Source organism: Pagrus pagrus (genome assembly GCF_965226575.1).
Source record: "Pagrus pagrus genome assembly, chromosome: 21".
Classification (NCBI taxonomy): Eukaryota; Metazoa; Chordata; class Actinopteri; order Spariformes; family Sparidae; genus Pagrus; species Pagrus pagrus.
Genome location: NC_140208.1, coordinates 4,315,909 through 4,332,022, shown reverse-complemented (window position 1 = coordinate 4,332,022; position 16,114 = coordinate 4,315,909). Strand labels below are relative to the sequence as shown.

General features: G+C 39.5%; 2 protein-coding genes across 8 annotated transcripts in view; both read right to left on the bottom strand.

Annotated features, from left to right (window-relative positions):
* Positions 1-50: 50 nt before the first annotated feature.
* tectb (tectorin beta) lies at positions 51-3,171 on the bottom strand. Of its 2 annotated transcripts, none has more exons than XM_084341843.1 (11): positions 3,091-3,171; positions 2,931-3,006; positions 2,630-2,820; positions 2,320-2,471; positions 2,138-2,240; positions 1,863-1,966; positions 1,653-1,736; positions 1,311-1,473; positions 946-1,024; positions 677-709; positions 51-358 (listed from the first exon to the last, which is right to left on the bottom strand). In XM_084341843.1, the coding sequence occupies exons 2-11, from the start codon at positions 2,995-2,997 to the stop codon at positions 285-287; spliced, it is 1,050 nt and encodes a 349-aa protein (XP_084197969.1). In that variant the 5' UTR covers positions 2,998-3,006; positions 3,091-3,171; the 3' UTR covers positions 51-284. The 2 variants fall into 2 exon arrangements, with proteins under 2 accessions (XP_084197969.1, XP_084197970.1); XM_084341844.1 differs by having other exon boundaries at positions 2,138-2,210.
* Positions 3,172-5,987: 2,816 nt separating this feature from the next.
* LOC311250751 (dickkopf-related protein 3-like) overlaps positions 5,988-16,114 on the bottom strand; it is a 32,059-nt gene continuing 21,932 nt past the window's right edge. For 5 of the 6 annotated variants that reach the window (XM_084342753.1, XM_084342752.1, XM_084342755.1 and 2 more), the window contains 4 exons: positions 7,785-7,882; positions 7,360-7,534; positions 7,052-7,253; positions 5,988-6,287 (listed from right to left, as the gene is read on the bottom strand). In XM_084342753.1, coding sequence (XP_084198879.1) covers positions 6,227-6,287; positions 7,052-7,253; positions 7,360-7,534; positions 7,785-7,882 — 536 coding nt within the window. In that variant the 3' untranslated portion in view covers positions 5,988-6,226. Of the gene's footprint in view, positions 6,288-7,051; positions 7,254-7,359; positions 7,535-7,784; positions 8,531-16,114 lie in introns of those variants that run through there. The other variant, XM_084342751.1, reaches the window with a different exon arrangement.

The following is a 16,114-nucleotide window of genomic DNA, read 5'->3' as shown; positions in this document are numbered from 1 at the left end:
TGAAACAAAAAGGGACAAAAACCATATTTAAAGTTTTTTTTTCCATTAAATCTTTATTGGAGTAAGCAGTGAGTAATGTATGTACGATTTTAAAGAATATCCATTCAGGAAATCTCAATTAAAATGTGCTAATTACAATAATATGTGTGAGAAAATGAGAAAAATCATGTGGGGAGGAATGTGTTCATACGCTCCCTGAGTCCTGGGTGACACTCCCCTCAGTGTGTGTGTGTGTGTATGTAAATGAATAATGTATAAAATGAGACTGAATGAAAATGTTTTGACTACATTCTTGATCCATTTACTAAATCCAAACATGTGTTAATCAGGACTACGAGCAGGATGAATAGTGATGAGCCTGTGGTGGAAAAGACAGAAAATGCAGCAGATCAAGATCAAGATTAGCTGCGAATTCTTCGGTGAATTTGAGAGTTTTTATTGACTTTTAGGCTAAAAAATTAATGAATCCAACCAGAATTTGTTTTCTGGCAGTATTAAGAAGTCTACTTCTCATATATAATAATAATAATAATAATAATAATAATATGATAAACAATATTTGAGCAGTTAACAGAATAAATGAAATGCGTGTTGGACTCTGGCCTCGGTATTTTCTAAAATCCTAGCTCTGAACATTAGAGTCAACCACAGGTATCACTGCATCACATTTGTTTACCTTTTATGTGTCCATTATTGGAGGACTCAATACCTGTCAGGAGATAAAACAATATATCATAATACAAAATAAAAGCTTCTACAGTACAAAAAACATCTTTTAAAGTCTCTTATTGAAATAACAAAGTCCCCAACACTCAAAACTTCTTTTATTATTGTAACTTCACTCGGATGTTTTCAGCTTCACTCTGCAGAATGTTGTGATCTTTAAATGTCTTTAAATGAAGTTAAAACCACCCCAGCCTGTATTGAGTACACAGTGTACTGTACCTTTAATGTGAAACTCAGCAGTAAGAATCCCCCCACTTGGTTCTGGCTGTGAGGACAGACTTCTGTAAGAGCAGGGGCCCTGGAGAAAAAACACAAGATGAAACATGGGTCGTATCTTCACATTTAACTAAGAAGTATTTTAAATTTTAAGTAAACTACAGTAAATGTACTGCAGTGAGGTATAAAGTAGCAGAAAATGGAAATGCTCAAATAGTTTAGTTATAGTAGTAGTAGTGGTTTAGACATATAATGACAACAAATACTGTGTGTTATATTTCTGGAGAGAAGAAGTTGGATTGAAAACATAAATATCAGTTCAACAGCAGTAGAAGAAGCTGTTATCACAGTATCAGTGCTGTACTCACTGGTATACAGATGAGCCTGTCTCCATCACAAACCTGGACCTCACAGTGGAGCCACACCGTGGAAACCTTCTCCAGCCGTTGGAAGCGGAAAGAGTTGAACTTGAACATGGAGCGGCTGTCTTTGGCGTTCTCAAAAATACTCACAGTGCTGTCGGAGGAGCAGCTGTTGGAAGAAACAAACACTGTTTCAACCACAGTTCTGTTGAATCTGATCAACCAATCATCAAGTAGTACAGAGACGTGTTTTTCACCTTCAACCATGAGTGTTATGTTTCTTAATTTCATTATGATGTAAAATACAAGATAAAAGTGGGAGGGTCAGTGGGGTGGTCAACGTTGTACCTGTTAATGATGAGACTCCACCTCTTCTTGTCTGTTGAGTAAGGAGTAGGAGTGGCCCAGCAGTTGTTTATTACAACTTTAAATCTGAGAGGTGGAACAGCAAAGAATAATACAAAAAAAAAGATGGGTTAGCGATCTCGGGGTATCTACTCTGTCATTGACTATAATCTTAGGACTGTTAACTTTAAATGTTGAGATTTGTTGATATACCTGTTACTTAGTCCTTTTGCCTCGATGCCGATGAAAACTTCAGAGCCGATCTCAGAAGTGTCGATCACATAGGGAGCGTCTTTGGCATACAGGAACTTCGAATTCTACAAAATATATAATTTGTTTTTTTTCTTATTTCTTCATCTGACTGTGCCAGACAATCCATCCACATTATATATGATACCTTAATTCATTTAATGACACATCAAAATATAGCATTAAACATGTTTCAAAGTCTTCCACTGGAGAAACTGAATCTGTGAGCGTCTACTCACCGTGAACACATTCATAGACAACTGTGATCTAAAAGTGCCTAAACTCCCGTTGTTGACATAAACTGTAGCCACTCTGGAAAAAGCAGAGGGTTTAGTAAAAACGCTGCAAGTCATTGGGTTAGAATGCACACATGATCCACGTGGTAACTGTCGTCGCCTTGTGGTCCCGGATGGATGCTTACCTTTGGCTGAAGACCGCGTTGTTCACCAGGTAGGCTGCTCGGTACATGCAGCTGAAGGTGTAGTTGACCGGCTGGTTTCTGACTGTGAGCGACGTGTCGTTGGACACGATGGAGTTATAGAAGATGTACTTGGGGTCTTTGCCGGGCATGTACTGTGGAGAACGATGGACATCAGCATCAGAAGAGATATGAATTAAAAAAGACTTTGTCCCAATTTCCCTGTATTAATAATTTTTTAATGGCCATATGTGAGCGGAGTGTAACAAAAATCAATCTCCATGGCACTCCATGCACTTTAATACCTGCTCACCTCAGACTGCGTGCCGCAGTACGAGTGGTTTTTGGGTGTTAGGTCTGAGATGATGAAGCGGTAGTAGCCCGGGCTGTGGATCCCAGAGTAACAGACTCCACCCAGAGACAGCTGGTCGATCTCCCAGCCGTAAGGACACTCTGGGACGTTGGCAATGATGGCGTTGGGGAAGCATGACACCATAACGTAGTCTGAAATGAGATACAATCAGGGGGATCTGCAAGGCAACCAGGGTTTTGGGAAGGTAATACGACATAAGAATATAAGTACAAACTAATCTTTACACTGTAGCGATGTTTACCTGCTTTTTGGGGAGAGCACGTCCACGCAACAGGCAGAAACATTAACAATGCACCAACAGAAGCCATACTGCGATGCTGCAGAGAGATTAATTCAAGCTTAGCAAAGACAGAATATTTAAGCATAATGATGTAAATCTGTCATTAAAGAAAAAGACTCACCTGTTGGGAGAAAACACCTTTGAATCGTCTGATGTCAGAGGGTCCTCATGGCTCTTCAACAGGTTACCAGCACCAGTGGCTCTACAGCTAACATCATGACAGCTTGAGGAGGTGTTTTATACTGTCACAGGTGAAGGTAATCAACTCTCCCCCATTCTCTCGTCTCCACTTTTCCCCCTGGCAGGGTCGGTTTAAGAGCTCCATTGTGGGGCTGCTCACAAAAGCTCTCTGTGCTGCTCGGACATTGACTTTCAAATGACCAGCGTCTCACGGGATTAGCATTCAGGGTGTTTAGGGCACCTTTTCTTGAGATGTGAATACAGGAAATTTGTGCATTTTATTCAACAAAAACAAATAACTCGAAGGGAAATTCATTTGTTTCATATATAATTAGTAGCAGAAGAAGAGGGAGACAGAAGTTTACACATATTGAGCTCACAGACTCAGACTCACTTTGCCCAAAGAAAGCCTCTTTTTATCATATTTTGTTAAATTATAACAACCAAATGTTTCCAGCGACTAGCCATTTCTTTTCCTTTACTTAAAGCAAAAGCGTGACATTTTCTGAAGTACTCCCTCTCAGTATGTACACTATGAAACATTTCTGCATTAAAATGTGAAAAACTACGAGACCTTTGTTATATTTTGTTGTTGTGTACTTACATTATCCCAAATGGTTCAAGTAGTATAGGAAACATTACAATGACGATACAATACATGACCTTCGTCAAAGTTTCTTACCATCAGCCCAATATCATGTTTCAGCATCATATGACATCAACCCGGAAACTCGTGCACCAAACGTTTCTCCAAGTTGTTGTTCTGACCTGAGAGGGCATTTTTCCCAGTTCCCAGTCAGACAAATGTTTTTCCGACAGCACAGGAACGCACAGTAGGGTTCGTCCTATTTGCTTGGTAGGGAACAACATTTCCATTTCAATATCTCTTTTACACAAACATATCTCACCGTGAAGAAGCACATGTTTTAATCTTACAGTTGTATTTTGAACACAGAACAGAAGAGTTAGAGGAGTGAAACAAACAGTCCTGTTCCTTCTCTCCGTCCTCTCGAGACACAAGAGGCCAAAATGTCCGGAAACAGAAAACCATTTAAGAAGCTAAATAGTGCAAACAGACATGTATGGATACCTTCAAAATGTGATGGCAGCGCAGATAAGAGCTGGCACACACTAGTCACTAGTGTTCTTCAGTGCAGACGATAAGCCTGTGTTTTGCAGCATTCAGTAATATAGGGTTTCTCACAGTCTTGTGCTATTAGATATCGCTTTTTGTCTCATCAGCCTTTTCGGTATGTTTGTGAAACGTGTGTTCTCAATCGCCTGTTTACATAATTTTATAGGTTTATGTCATGTTCTCTCAAGCCTGGGTAGCTTTCATTTTAATGTAATGAGTGTGTGCTTCTCCTGAAAATGGCACGAAGGGGAAGGCTTCGGCATGGTGTCAGAGGCAGCGACGCTAAAAATGCTGCCAATGAGGTTTGAAATCGTTCTTGTTCTTAAATGCAGTTCCATTCACACGTTCACAAACCTCCTTTGCAAAGACTTAATGATGAGAGCTGTAATGGGATAGCAAAGAGGTTAGACACTAATGTCCTTCACAGAACAATTCAAGTCACCCAGCAATAGAAGGGGCAAACTGCAGACGATTAGCATCTGAATGGAGCGAAAGGGGAATTTGTAATGGGGAGTCCGAGGAAGATACCGATCTAAGAATGGGTCAGGGGACAGCTAGCGTTACAGCATCTGGTGATGCTAACAACGAGAGAGGGTCCACCGTGTTATGTAACCGCGGCCTGCGATCCAAGAAACGTGCTCAGAGGAGCCAGAGTCTGTGTGCATGTGTCTGAATGCTTCAATTTGAGCTTTAAAGTGATACTGCACCCCAGATTTATCTTTAAAGAATTAAACATTTACTCCACCTACATTTGAAAGGAGTCTCAAGGCAGCAAAGGAACTTTTCGAAGCTTAATTCACTTCTCCGTGTCTGTGTGATTTATATTTTTGGCCAAATGAGAGAGTACTAAAGCCATTCTTGGCAAAAACACATCTGGGATAAATATATTGTGACTTCTTCATCATAATATTCTTAATTCTGACACTATTGCTTTTTCCTGGAAATTCTGACTTGATGCCACTAAATCATTTCAGTCAAGACTTTACAACTTTATTTTTAATGGCTCCTTTTCTTTTTCTCTCTTTTTTCTAACTTTTTTTTTTTCAGACACGAGAACAGTTTCTTTCATCACTCTGATGAACAGGGATTTAAGTCTTACAGTGTCAGTGATCCTCAAATACAAAAACAGCCACTTTCTTCCACAACAGATTATATTTTAAGTTTAACAATGCAGATTTTAAACATTTAAAATATCATCATTCACTGTCACTGTAAATATATATCCTCCTGTATTAATCCTGCATGTTGTATACAATGATCATAATCCATCCACAACCATGTACACATGGTTTTCCAATTTTTATTTGTTATTTCTTTGAAATACTTGTACTTTTATGGTGTCAGTCATGGTGTTTTTATACTGTACACACAACTACTTTCTTTTCACATGTACAGTACAGTTCTGACCATTCATCATTCTTCAATTTTTATTTTTTCTGTACCTTTTTGTTCAGTTTTTGTTTGGTCTGCTTCTGTGTTGTACGCTGACAGCAATGTAACCCACAGTGATTTAAACAAAATGCTTTACATTTGAGTTTACTGTATATAATCATTCCAAGCCTTTGTATTTTCTCCTGTACGTTCACCACAAGAGAGCAGCAAAACCTTTTTCTCTTTACATTATGTTATGTGTTTATTAATGATAAGGAAAGATCTCGGCAGAGTCGTTACTTGTGGAAAATACTTTTTTTTATTCTTTACAGTAAATTGAAGGGGAAATAGACATTTATAGATATAAATCGAAGATCACTAAATGCATTGAGGAAGATACTGAATGAGACACGATGGCTTTGTTGAGCTCAGCCACACACAGTAGTGCTTTTGTCAAAATGTACATAATGAAATAATAAACAAAACTATTTGGAAATACAGGTTTTTGTTTTCATATACAATCATATACAACATATTTACATAATAAATAGCTTTAATGTCGAGGCTGACGTCAGGGTTTGGGCACCTGACAGGTCCAACTTGTTCGTTCTGGCTGGTAAATAAAATCTCTCCTGAAAGACAAACAAACTGAAGTTAGACCTTCTGAATCATGTTGTTTATTATCAAAACTAATAAATAAATTACACTTCGGAGCATAATTTAAAAACAATGATGATCCTATTTACACTTATTTGTTTTTACATCTTTCATAACACCCTGGCTACATTCATCTGTTAGGGAGGCTGAGGACAAAACACACTTTTCATTACCATCATGTACACAGTGCACCAGAAAACGACCAGATTTTCTGTCAGTGAGTTTATTCTGACTAAACAGAACCATGACTATTGGACCTAGTCCTCTGGATACACCTCACACCTATCAAGTTTGTTAGCATAAACTTGTATATAAAAAACAACAACATGGTAACCTTTTATACAAACAGGAAATTAAAAAATCCAATAAAGCTGCGACTGTGGAATGTCACTGCTGATTAAACTTTACAAATGAACATCAAAATGTTTTTCCACAGATTTAATTGCTGTTCTTTGGATTTCTGAGCTGTTTTACCAGCATACAGAATTAATTTGGTTTTTCCCAGCTGTGAGCAGCTGCTCTATTTCTTTTGTGCAATGTATCGTGGGACAATAATGAACATGAGCACAAATAAAGTGTTTTATAATAATGGTTTTGAGCACACTTTGCCAGTATAAACACATTACAATCTCAAATCCTCCAGGGATTTAGTTCATTTTCTGGACAAATCTGGGATCTGTTTTCAATCCGTCTTCTGCTCGTGTTATTTTGACTAAACAACTAAAGTTGCTATACTCACTCTCTCCGGAGTGATCCACTGTTTTCACGACACAGCAGCCCCTCGTCACACGGACAAATCTGGTTGATGCTGAATGCCAGACCACCATCAGGAACATAGCAGCTCTCGCCGCGGATCAGACGTCTCTTGCACACCTGTTCACCGTGGTGGCGAGCGCAGCACATGGATGCCCCACAATCCCTGTCTAGTTTACATCTGGCACCTAGATGGAGGAAACACCGGTTATCTCATGTTCAGTCACACTGATTTGTCTTCACTTATCTTTTTAAAAGACCTTTTTAATAACGTGTTTACTGTCACACTCTTACCTTCTTGTCCGTCCGGGATGCTGCGATGGCACTTCCCAAACATGCAGCTGAGTCCGCGGACACACTGGGCATCCCTCCGACAGTAGTGGCCCTCCCCTCGTAGAGGAACACAGAGACCAAAGTGTCGATCACAGGAGAAACCCCGCCCACAGGCCCTGTCATGGTCGCACACAACCTGTGGAAAAAAGAGGGAGATATTAAAACTTTACAAAGGCTTTTGTTAGAAATTTAAGTCCTGCATGTTCCTAAAAATCCTGGACATGAAGTTATGGAAGAGAAAACTGTTTTCAGAGCACATTGTTCTTATGGAAAAGTAACACTGGCTCCTAGTAAAGCTATTTCATCCAAACAGATTTTTGCTCTAACGATTTCACGATAGATAAAATAAAAGTTGCAATCAAGAGAAGCATCAAGAGGTATCTTACCGTGGTTGCTTTGGCTGGAGGAGCGCTTTCTCTAAGTGCTTTTGCTCCTTCTTTGGGAGGGCTGTGCGGCATGTTGAGCATCCAGGCCCATATACGAGCTTCAGTCCAGGACACGCAGAGACAGAAGGAGAGCATCCAGAGATTCCCCAACATTTCCACCAACAGCACAAATAAATCAAAAGGAATAGGGGCAAGAGAGACTAAAAAATGATTAACTCAAGACAGGATGACTCAAAGAGAAAGAAAAAATGAGTCACTGGTCTTTGAGCCCGCAACAAATAAAAATCCAAAGTTCAAAAGTCCGAGTAAATGTGTAGAAAGTCAGGACTGGAGGGATCCATGCAGTGGCAGTGGCTGCCTCCTCTTCCAGCATGACTTTTATAGGTCATGGGGGCTTCACCCCCCCCGCCCCACCAGGCTGTTTGTCCAAGCAACGGGGTAGGAGGAGACAATTAGTAGTTAATGGATTAACTAAATTGCCCGGGTCACCCCCTGCAGCCAGAAAATAGTGGCAAAATGACCAGTCGTGGAGCAGGGAGAGAGAGGGAGAAGACGGGATGGATGGACGTGATGGGCTGACAACAGTTTCACACAATAGAGCCGAGGCGAGCACCACCTCCGTGTGGTTATCTCTGCCAGACAAACAAATGAGGAGGACAAAGGCAGACAAATGCATGACATGTTTCACTACTCACTGAGTGACAGGTAAAGCCGCTGTGGGTCCTGGCCCCTGAACACTGGGCAAACACTCCTGGCCCCGACCTCGACAGCCCCATTGGCCCCTACCCTATCCCACTCCAGACCCCACGCTGAGAGCAATTTGCAGAAGTGCACCCTGCAGACAACCCCATGATCTCATTAAATGTAATTACCATCAGCCATTAGTTCTCAGGGGGAGAGGGGGAGTGAATAGAGGGGAGACAAGTTGCTCGAGGGAAACAAACAACATTCATTTTTGCACATTTTTTTCTTGATTTTGCATCTTTAGGATCAGTTGATTGTTTTAAGTGAAAGGTTCGGTAATTTGCTCTCAGCATAGCTTGAAAATAAGCCAAAGAAAGACAACAAGGAAAATACTGTTCTGCTTAAAAAACGTTTTATCATGGAGTAAAAGTGAAAGTTGTTTCTCAAATTACAAGTTTGACAATAACAGAATGCTTTGTTCTTCTTCTTTAACGATGTGGAGATCCTTCTTCCCGTCTAAATTTAATTTGTTGCACATATTGTACAGTCTTCTTTTTCTCACAGCAAGCAGCTGTAATTTAAGGCATCTTCTCCAGAGCTTGTGGTGGTTGGGAACCAGTGAGAAGACTGAAAACAAATCAGGACAGTCTGTACAGTTTGAGTAATAAATCCATGAGTTTGAAGGCTTAACAGACACCAAAACACGGCACGCAGGGTTGTAACAGTATGAGACAAGATTTTTAAGGGTTTTAGTCTGGAAAGTTATCAGAAGAGCAGTAACTCTACCCCCACATTATGAGGAAATCTCCCAGAAACGTGCATTTCAACAAAGCAGATTGTCAAACGCAGCGCACTGCAAGATGATCAGTCAGTTCATTCAACACTCTCAAAGCCTTCGTCGCACTACGTGACTTTCATGAAGTTCACAGTGCACAACTTTCTGCCTTGTACTCAACCCTTTACGAACAGCTTTAGCATTAGCATTCATTGTTTCATCAGCAGACTCAGACTCGGATGCCTGGATAATTGTTAGCAATTTACATATTCTCAGTGGCAGACAGAACAGATTGGTAACGTAGATATCTCAGATATCTCCAGGTAGTTAAGTCCTTGTCAAAACAGGCTAACACAGACTAATGACGTAATTGGCGTTCAATTAGTAGACACAATAGACGCAACTGGATCAATTAGCAACATGTAAATAAGTACTGTATTGAGATTATGCAGCTTCATGTGTATTGAGCGCTTAATGTTACAGTGAGGGGTGTATGATTGAATGAATGGAAAAATATCAAGATGCAGAATTACAGAAAAATACATCAACTCAATCACCACAGTAAATGTTAGCTCAGCACATTTCTGCAAAACCACAGATAAGTTAAAACTGAACCTTTCTTTATGTTGCAACTTTACGTTTGTTTAGGTTCAGTTTTCTGTGTCTCTCATGACGCTGTGCTTGTGCTCTGGTTAGATTTAGACACCACTTGGGAAAACATCATGGTTTAACTTAAAATACCTGTTTTGGATGCCACAATCACAGATGCAGATGGTTCAGCCTCCTGTAAAAAATAGCCATCTGGAAATATATCCAGGTTTCCTTAAAAAAACACATCCCCAGGTGTCGCTAAAAATATCCAGTGGTGTGACTCTGACACCAGTCCGCCCCTTGGCAGCCGTGTTCTCTTGTAATAACCTATTGCGTATGTGTTGTAGTTAATGAGCTGAAAATTTGAAGCTCTTCACCTAAAATAAACAATAAATTCTCCTCCCTTTGCAATGAGCTACTTCTGCAAACCATATATATATATTCACATTTGTATGTGTCATAGGCTGTGATACATATTAACATTTCTATAAAACGTGTCATATAACGTCATCATAAGAGCGAAACCGCTGGATATTTTTGAAGAAGGACAACAGCATCTTAACACCTGTAAGCATATGTTTAAGGAGACTAAAGGACAATTTCCAGCCGTGTTTGTGGCGACAATCAATGTATATATTTGGGCCATCTGGACATCTCTAGCCAAGTTTGTGGAAACAAAACAGGTATTTTAAAGCCAAAACTTTGGCCTTTTCCTAACCCTAACCACGTGTTTTTTGTGCCTAAACATAACCAGATCATAAGCACAGTGTTGTCACAACATTAAATGAAAATGTAACCTACAGAAACTTAAATTGCAACATATTCCTTGTTGGCAGAAATGCACATTTACGACATTTACACTGGCGATTGGGTTGGACCAACACAAACTATAACCCCCCTCTCCTTTTCCTTATCACACTCCTCTGAACACGTATTCTTGTTCTACATCCCTACTTACATTAAGATGTCCAGCCTTTTTATTTACCCAATGCCAACAGCAGATAACTGTCTCCAAACACTCCTTAACATGCTCCCCCAGTGTTAATGACTCTGCTAATGACGTTCCTAATGAATGTGCTCACTGTCACAATCAACACTGCTGTGGGTCTTTGCAATTAGGGGCTAACAAAAACAACGGGCAGGGTGATGTTTGTCCATTGTAATGGACCTTGACCCCCCACAGGGAGCTCTGAATGGTGGAGGGCATGAAGAGTCTGCCCTCCCACCACCACAAAAACAACATGTTCAGTGCAGGAATGGATGGATGATTGGCAGTGAGTGCCAGAGAGTGAATGCGTATTCAGGGGGAACAATGAGGTAAATGTTATTCTGTTGGGATTCAATATGTAGTTTTTAAGTATTGCTCTGCGACAAAACATAGTAGAGGGTTAATACTTATAGACAGGGATGGGTAAAAGGGATTATAAGCAAGTAATGTTATGTTAGTTGCACTATTTATTCATTAGGTGATTAATAAGTTGATCCAAAGAAAAGGTTTTCAACTGCAAGTTGGATAAAAGAGGCAATTTGAAGACGTCATTTTATGTTCTGAGAAATTATGATGAGCATTTTTCACAACTTTTGACATTAAAATGATGACAGATGTCCAGTTTTTCACCCTGCCTCCAAGCGTAGCCATTTGGTTCAGGTAGATACACTTTTGTTTTGGTAGGACAACATGTCATATGAACTTCAATTCTAGTATTACCCTGCAATTAGTGTCTTTCTGTCACGAGGATTTACTTTCCTCAGGTGGCAAAAAACACAAACTCCAAATGAATGATGATGTTGCTCCATGTCTGCTGGACGTGTTCACCATGACACCCTCATATATGTTTGTTTCATTGCCCAGAAATGGCCGAAAACACAATTTCTTAATGTTTCAAATATTAAAAACAGACTAAGAATCTATGTAAGCAGCTGTGTGGGGCTGCTAGCAATGCAATGGATTAAAGTTCAGGTCCTTACTGAGTTTTGTTAAGCACAGCTGAGGCTGATGGGGAAGACATAGCCTACGTTATGAAAATATTTCATCATAATCCTTTCTCGGTAAATTGAAATCTTGCCTATCGTAAGTTGTCGCTCTGGCGCTATAGCTCATAGGAGCTATGATGGACGATGCTTTTACTTGCCCCCCAACACACCTGGTAATGTGAATGTCTATAAGTGCAAGCACGCAGCGTTCTAACACTTACTTCCTGCCTTAAATCTGAACCGAAGTCACATCTTGAAACGAGGTGCTGGAAATGCCTCCCAGCCTTTTCGTAATGTTAGTGGGCAGACATTCCTCACCTTCCCCAGGTTTTATATCACTCCTCGTGAAGTGAAGTGAGGTGTAAAATGAAGCCAGTAATTCTTTACACAAACAAAACATTAACTTTACAAGACCTAATTTAAGTTGTAAATAGCGTACTCTAAAAAACTACAAAACTCTGCTTACATTTTATGTTGAAGTAATGTCAAGCTTGTTTCTGATTGCTAAATGTCATAAACACATACTTATGTATGGAAAAGGTTAATAGGCTCCATCTAACCAGGACTAACTACACGCAAAATACCACTCTGTAGGTTAATATATTAGTTTACTTACATTTCTGTTATTTGGCCCTTTAGTTTTTAATTTATTCAATGTTTTAGATATTTTATAGCAAAACACCATGACTTAATTTTATACTCTGTTTAGCATGTATGAGCCAGTGTCTAAACACCTCATAAATATTTTATGCTTCTTCAAGTAAACACTATATAACACAGTATAATGTTGCTGTAATCATATAATTATATTAGATTACACAGTTGAAAAATTCTTACAGCATTGTCTTTAATGGGTCTTTAGTGGGTGTACGGCTGTAAATATATCTGTTGAAAAGACATATCGTTATATTTCTACATTATTTTATGTTATCAATCATTATTAACATTATACTTTATAGAACAAGCAATTAGTTGTTCACAAATACATTCATAAAGACTTAAAATGTCCTTAAGTATGTTTATAACTACATTACAGGTTGTTAAAGACCCTTTATTAGTTGACCATGTGTCTATAAATGCTATATAGAGGCACCAAAACAATCCATAGCAGTGTCTCTATGTTGTGCATTAGAGCATATATACCTGACCCAAACTGGCCGGGACCCGTTGGGACTTGTGTCAGGTTTGGTCACGTCAATTAAAACAGTGTTTTCAAGTTCTTTTAGTGAAAATATAGTGTAGACATAAATAAGTAAGGCAAAAAATTAAGTGATAGTTGATAAACTGATAACAGCGATGGACCTACAGTCTGAGTTGGGGCTTTATGTCCTGTTAAGTGCTCAGCTTACATTAACTGCGTCGGGCGCCAGTCGCTGTCAGACATTTAAAAACATGGTTTATCTTGGTTACACTCTTTGTCATCACAGTCAATGCAACTGAGGACAGAGTTGAGCTCCCATACATCATCTGTCTGGTATGATGGGGTAATGTCTACACTCTTTGTACTATCTTAAAAGTGACGTTTCTTCATTGTTATTGAGGCAGATGTTCACTCAGGTAAAGTTAATGACGCCTTTGTTCATTTTCAGGTTCTTTATAAATTCATCATTTCTGCCTTACAGATATAAAGAGACAACAAACACATCTGATTAAACTGTTTCACTGCAGCATTTCAAAGCAGAAGACACTGAAAAAACACTACAGGGATGACTTGTAACAAAGCTCTCAAATTGGATTAATGTTGGATTGGACAAGGACACTGTGTGGCCGGCCCAAACATTCAACAGGAAACCACAACACATAATGGCTTGACAAGGACCTATTGTGCTAAAACTAATTATAAATAAATGTTCTCATTGTTTTGGGTCCATAGACAATATAAATAAACTTACCTCATCATTAAATATAACATCTTCAGATGTTTGAACTCCATGTGTGCGAGGGTTTAAATAATGTTCTCTATAAGCTGTTTCCAATTGGAACAAGACGGAAGAGTGTGACTCCTTCTTTAATGGGAAACAGCCCCGTGTCTTCTTTGTGCCAGGTTTAAAAAAAAAAAAGAAGAAGATGAGGAGGGCAAGAGGAGAATCTGGAGCAAGGGTCACTGGTGGTCAATAGCTGTTAATCAGCCGATTTCCAATTACTGTCCTTCTAAAATGGCAAAAGAAGTATGTGGGCTCTAGAGTCGAAAACATCCTTTTTTTGGAGGTGTTATTGTCTATTACTTTTCTCTTCTTCTGGTTCCTGTGCGACTGGGGAACCCCCAAACTTGTAGCTGCGCTGGATGTTTATTATTTTGGCTTCTCGCAGGCCAAAAGAATTAGCAGTCTCCCTATCGTTGGCCTTATTTTTCCCAGTTTAGATGAATCAGCAATGGCAACGTGGCTAATCATCTTCATATTGCTCCTATTGTTGTTTTCCAAAAACCTATTTATCTGGGCTTGTTCTAGCTACATATGGGTGACACATTTAAGCATCAACAAGCATTAATCGTCTTAGTAAAGCCTGCAGAGCGGCTTCTGTGCTCCCTGGCATAAGTTCAACATGTCTCTTAACTCAACTGGAGGGATGATGGGATCAATTGGCTCCAACATCTCCCATAGGTATTGAATTGTTTTGAGTTCTGGTAACTGTGGAGGCCACAACATATGACTTAGATCATTTTCATACTCGTGAAATTTTTCAGTGATCCCTCCTGATCTGTGTGGAGGCTTCAGCGTTACTTACTGAATGTTTTGACTGTTCATTCATTGAAGTTTTTCCTGTATTTTGTCATCTGTCCGATAGCAAAAAATTCATTCAAAACTACTAGGCCCAACAGTCCCTTACCAGCCACCTAAATACCTAAAAATATGTTTTTTTTTTGCATCAAGATCTGTGCATTATTACTGAGAAATGAACGAAAAACACCCTATCTCGCACTGTTAAAGAAAGTGAGAATAAATTCCTGGATACGTCTATTTATCCAGATCTGCAATAAAAGTTTGTTCTGGGCCGAGACCCATCCTCCAGTTTTGTGGAAATCCGTTCAGCTGTTTTTCTGTAATCCTGCTGACAAATCAACCAACCAACCATTACTGCTAATACACAATGTCACCCAATGCAGTATGGATAGAGTTGAGTCCGTTTCTGTTTTGGAAAAGGCAACATCAGACTCTTAAAATTGGCCCAGTAAAATGCAATGTTAGACTGTTGCTCAAATACATGCTGACAAAAGTGCAAACTCATTTATTAGTGCAACTGATGGATGTCTCTGGTATCCTGTGGTGTGTTGTTAGTGAACATCCCAAGAAATGAACACTACTACGCGTTTGTCAAATGCAGTACCAGGATGTGGTAAGGGGCAGTGTGGCGATGTGACAGGGTCAGGGGTCAGCAGGCAGGTCAGCTCCAACAACAATGGCGGGAAGTTTTAAAGAAAAGCTAATAGATCCAGGCTGTTCTGACCGTGCTCAGTGGAAAATATCAGAAACTAGATGGGTCCACCGGTCTTCTGAGACCAGTTTTACCCTGAATAATACTGTGAATATACAGGCTGGGTTCTCCTGTGTGCCCTCTACTGGGATCCTCCAGTAAAACACGTAGTAGGCACGTATGTGAACAAACACGTGACGCAGCAAGTTGTTTAAGGCCTAAGTGCATCCACATATACAGACAGGAAAATCCAGATTAAAGTAAAACCATAAAAACTTCTTAGTGTATTAAAAACAAGAAGTAAGCCCTGGACTTGTGACAGTGATTAGTAACGCCCGAAAAACCCAAAATGTCAGCACACAGCTGAGTTTCAAAACTTCCAATACTGAGTCAGGAGGAAATTCTGAGATTTGGCAGATCGGTTAGATGCTGTAACAAAACCAGTGAATGTACTTTTAATGAACTTCTAACATCAATCGTCTGGAGAGTACAAGGCGGGAAAAGTCTAGTCATTTGGAACAAGTTTTACTGCACTCATTAAACCTGTTTCGCTCCCCACACTGAAGTCATTGTGTTTGTTTATTAAAACGTCGGAAAACAAACATTATGTAAGTTTACGAGGAATCACAAGTGTGTGTTGGATCTGTCCATTAAGACCAGATCATCTACATCAAACCAGATCCAGCTGATCACAGACGCACTCATTTATTATATGTGTCAAGTCAGCAGCATTGTTTTTCATCAAGATACACTAACTTGGTTTGATTTTATATTGTAGCTTTAAAATTTAAACTTTATGTTAGCAATATCTGATCACTTTTAATTTATCTGTGGTTTTACAGAAACGTACTTAGAAAAACAGAGAGAGGCGGCTGCATCAGAGCCAAAGCAG

Excerpts from the sequence above, each read along its gene's own strand:
- tectb (XM_084341843.1), bottom strand. The coding sequence starts at position 2,997 with ATGGCTTCTGTTGGTGCATTGTTAATGTTTCTGCCTGTTGCGTGGACG. Across the intron at positions 2,472-2,629 it reads ACTGCGGCACGCAGTCTGAG|TACATGCCCGGCAAAGACCC; the intron begins GTGAGCAGGTAT and ends CGTTCTCCACAG. Across the intron at positions 2,241-2,319 it reads AACGCGGTCTTCAGCCAAAG|CGTTTTTACTAAACCCTCTG; the intron begins GTAAGCATCCAT and ends AATGACTTGCAG.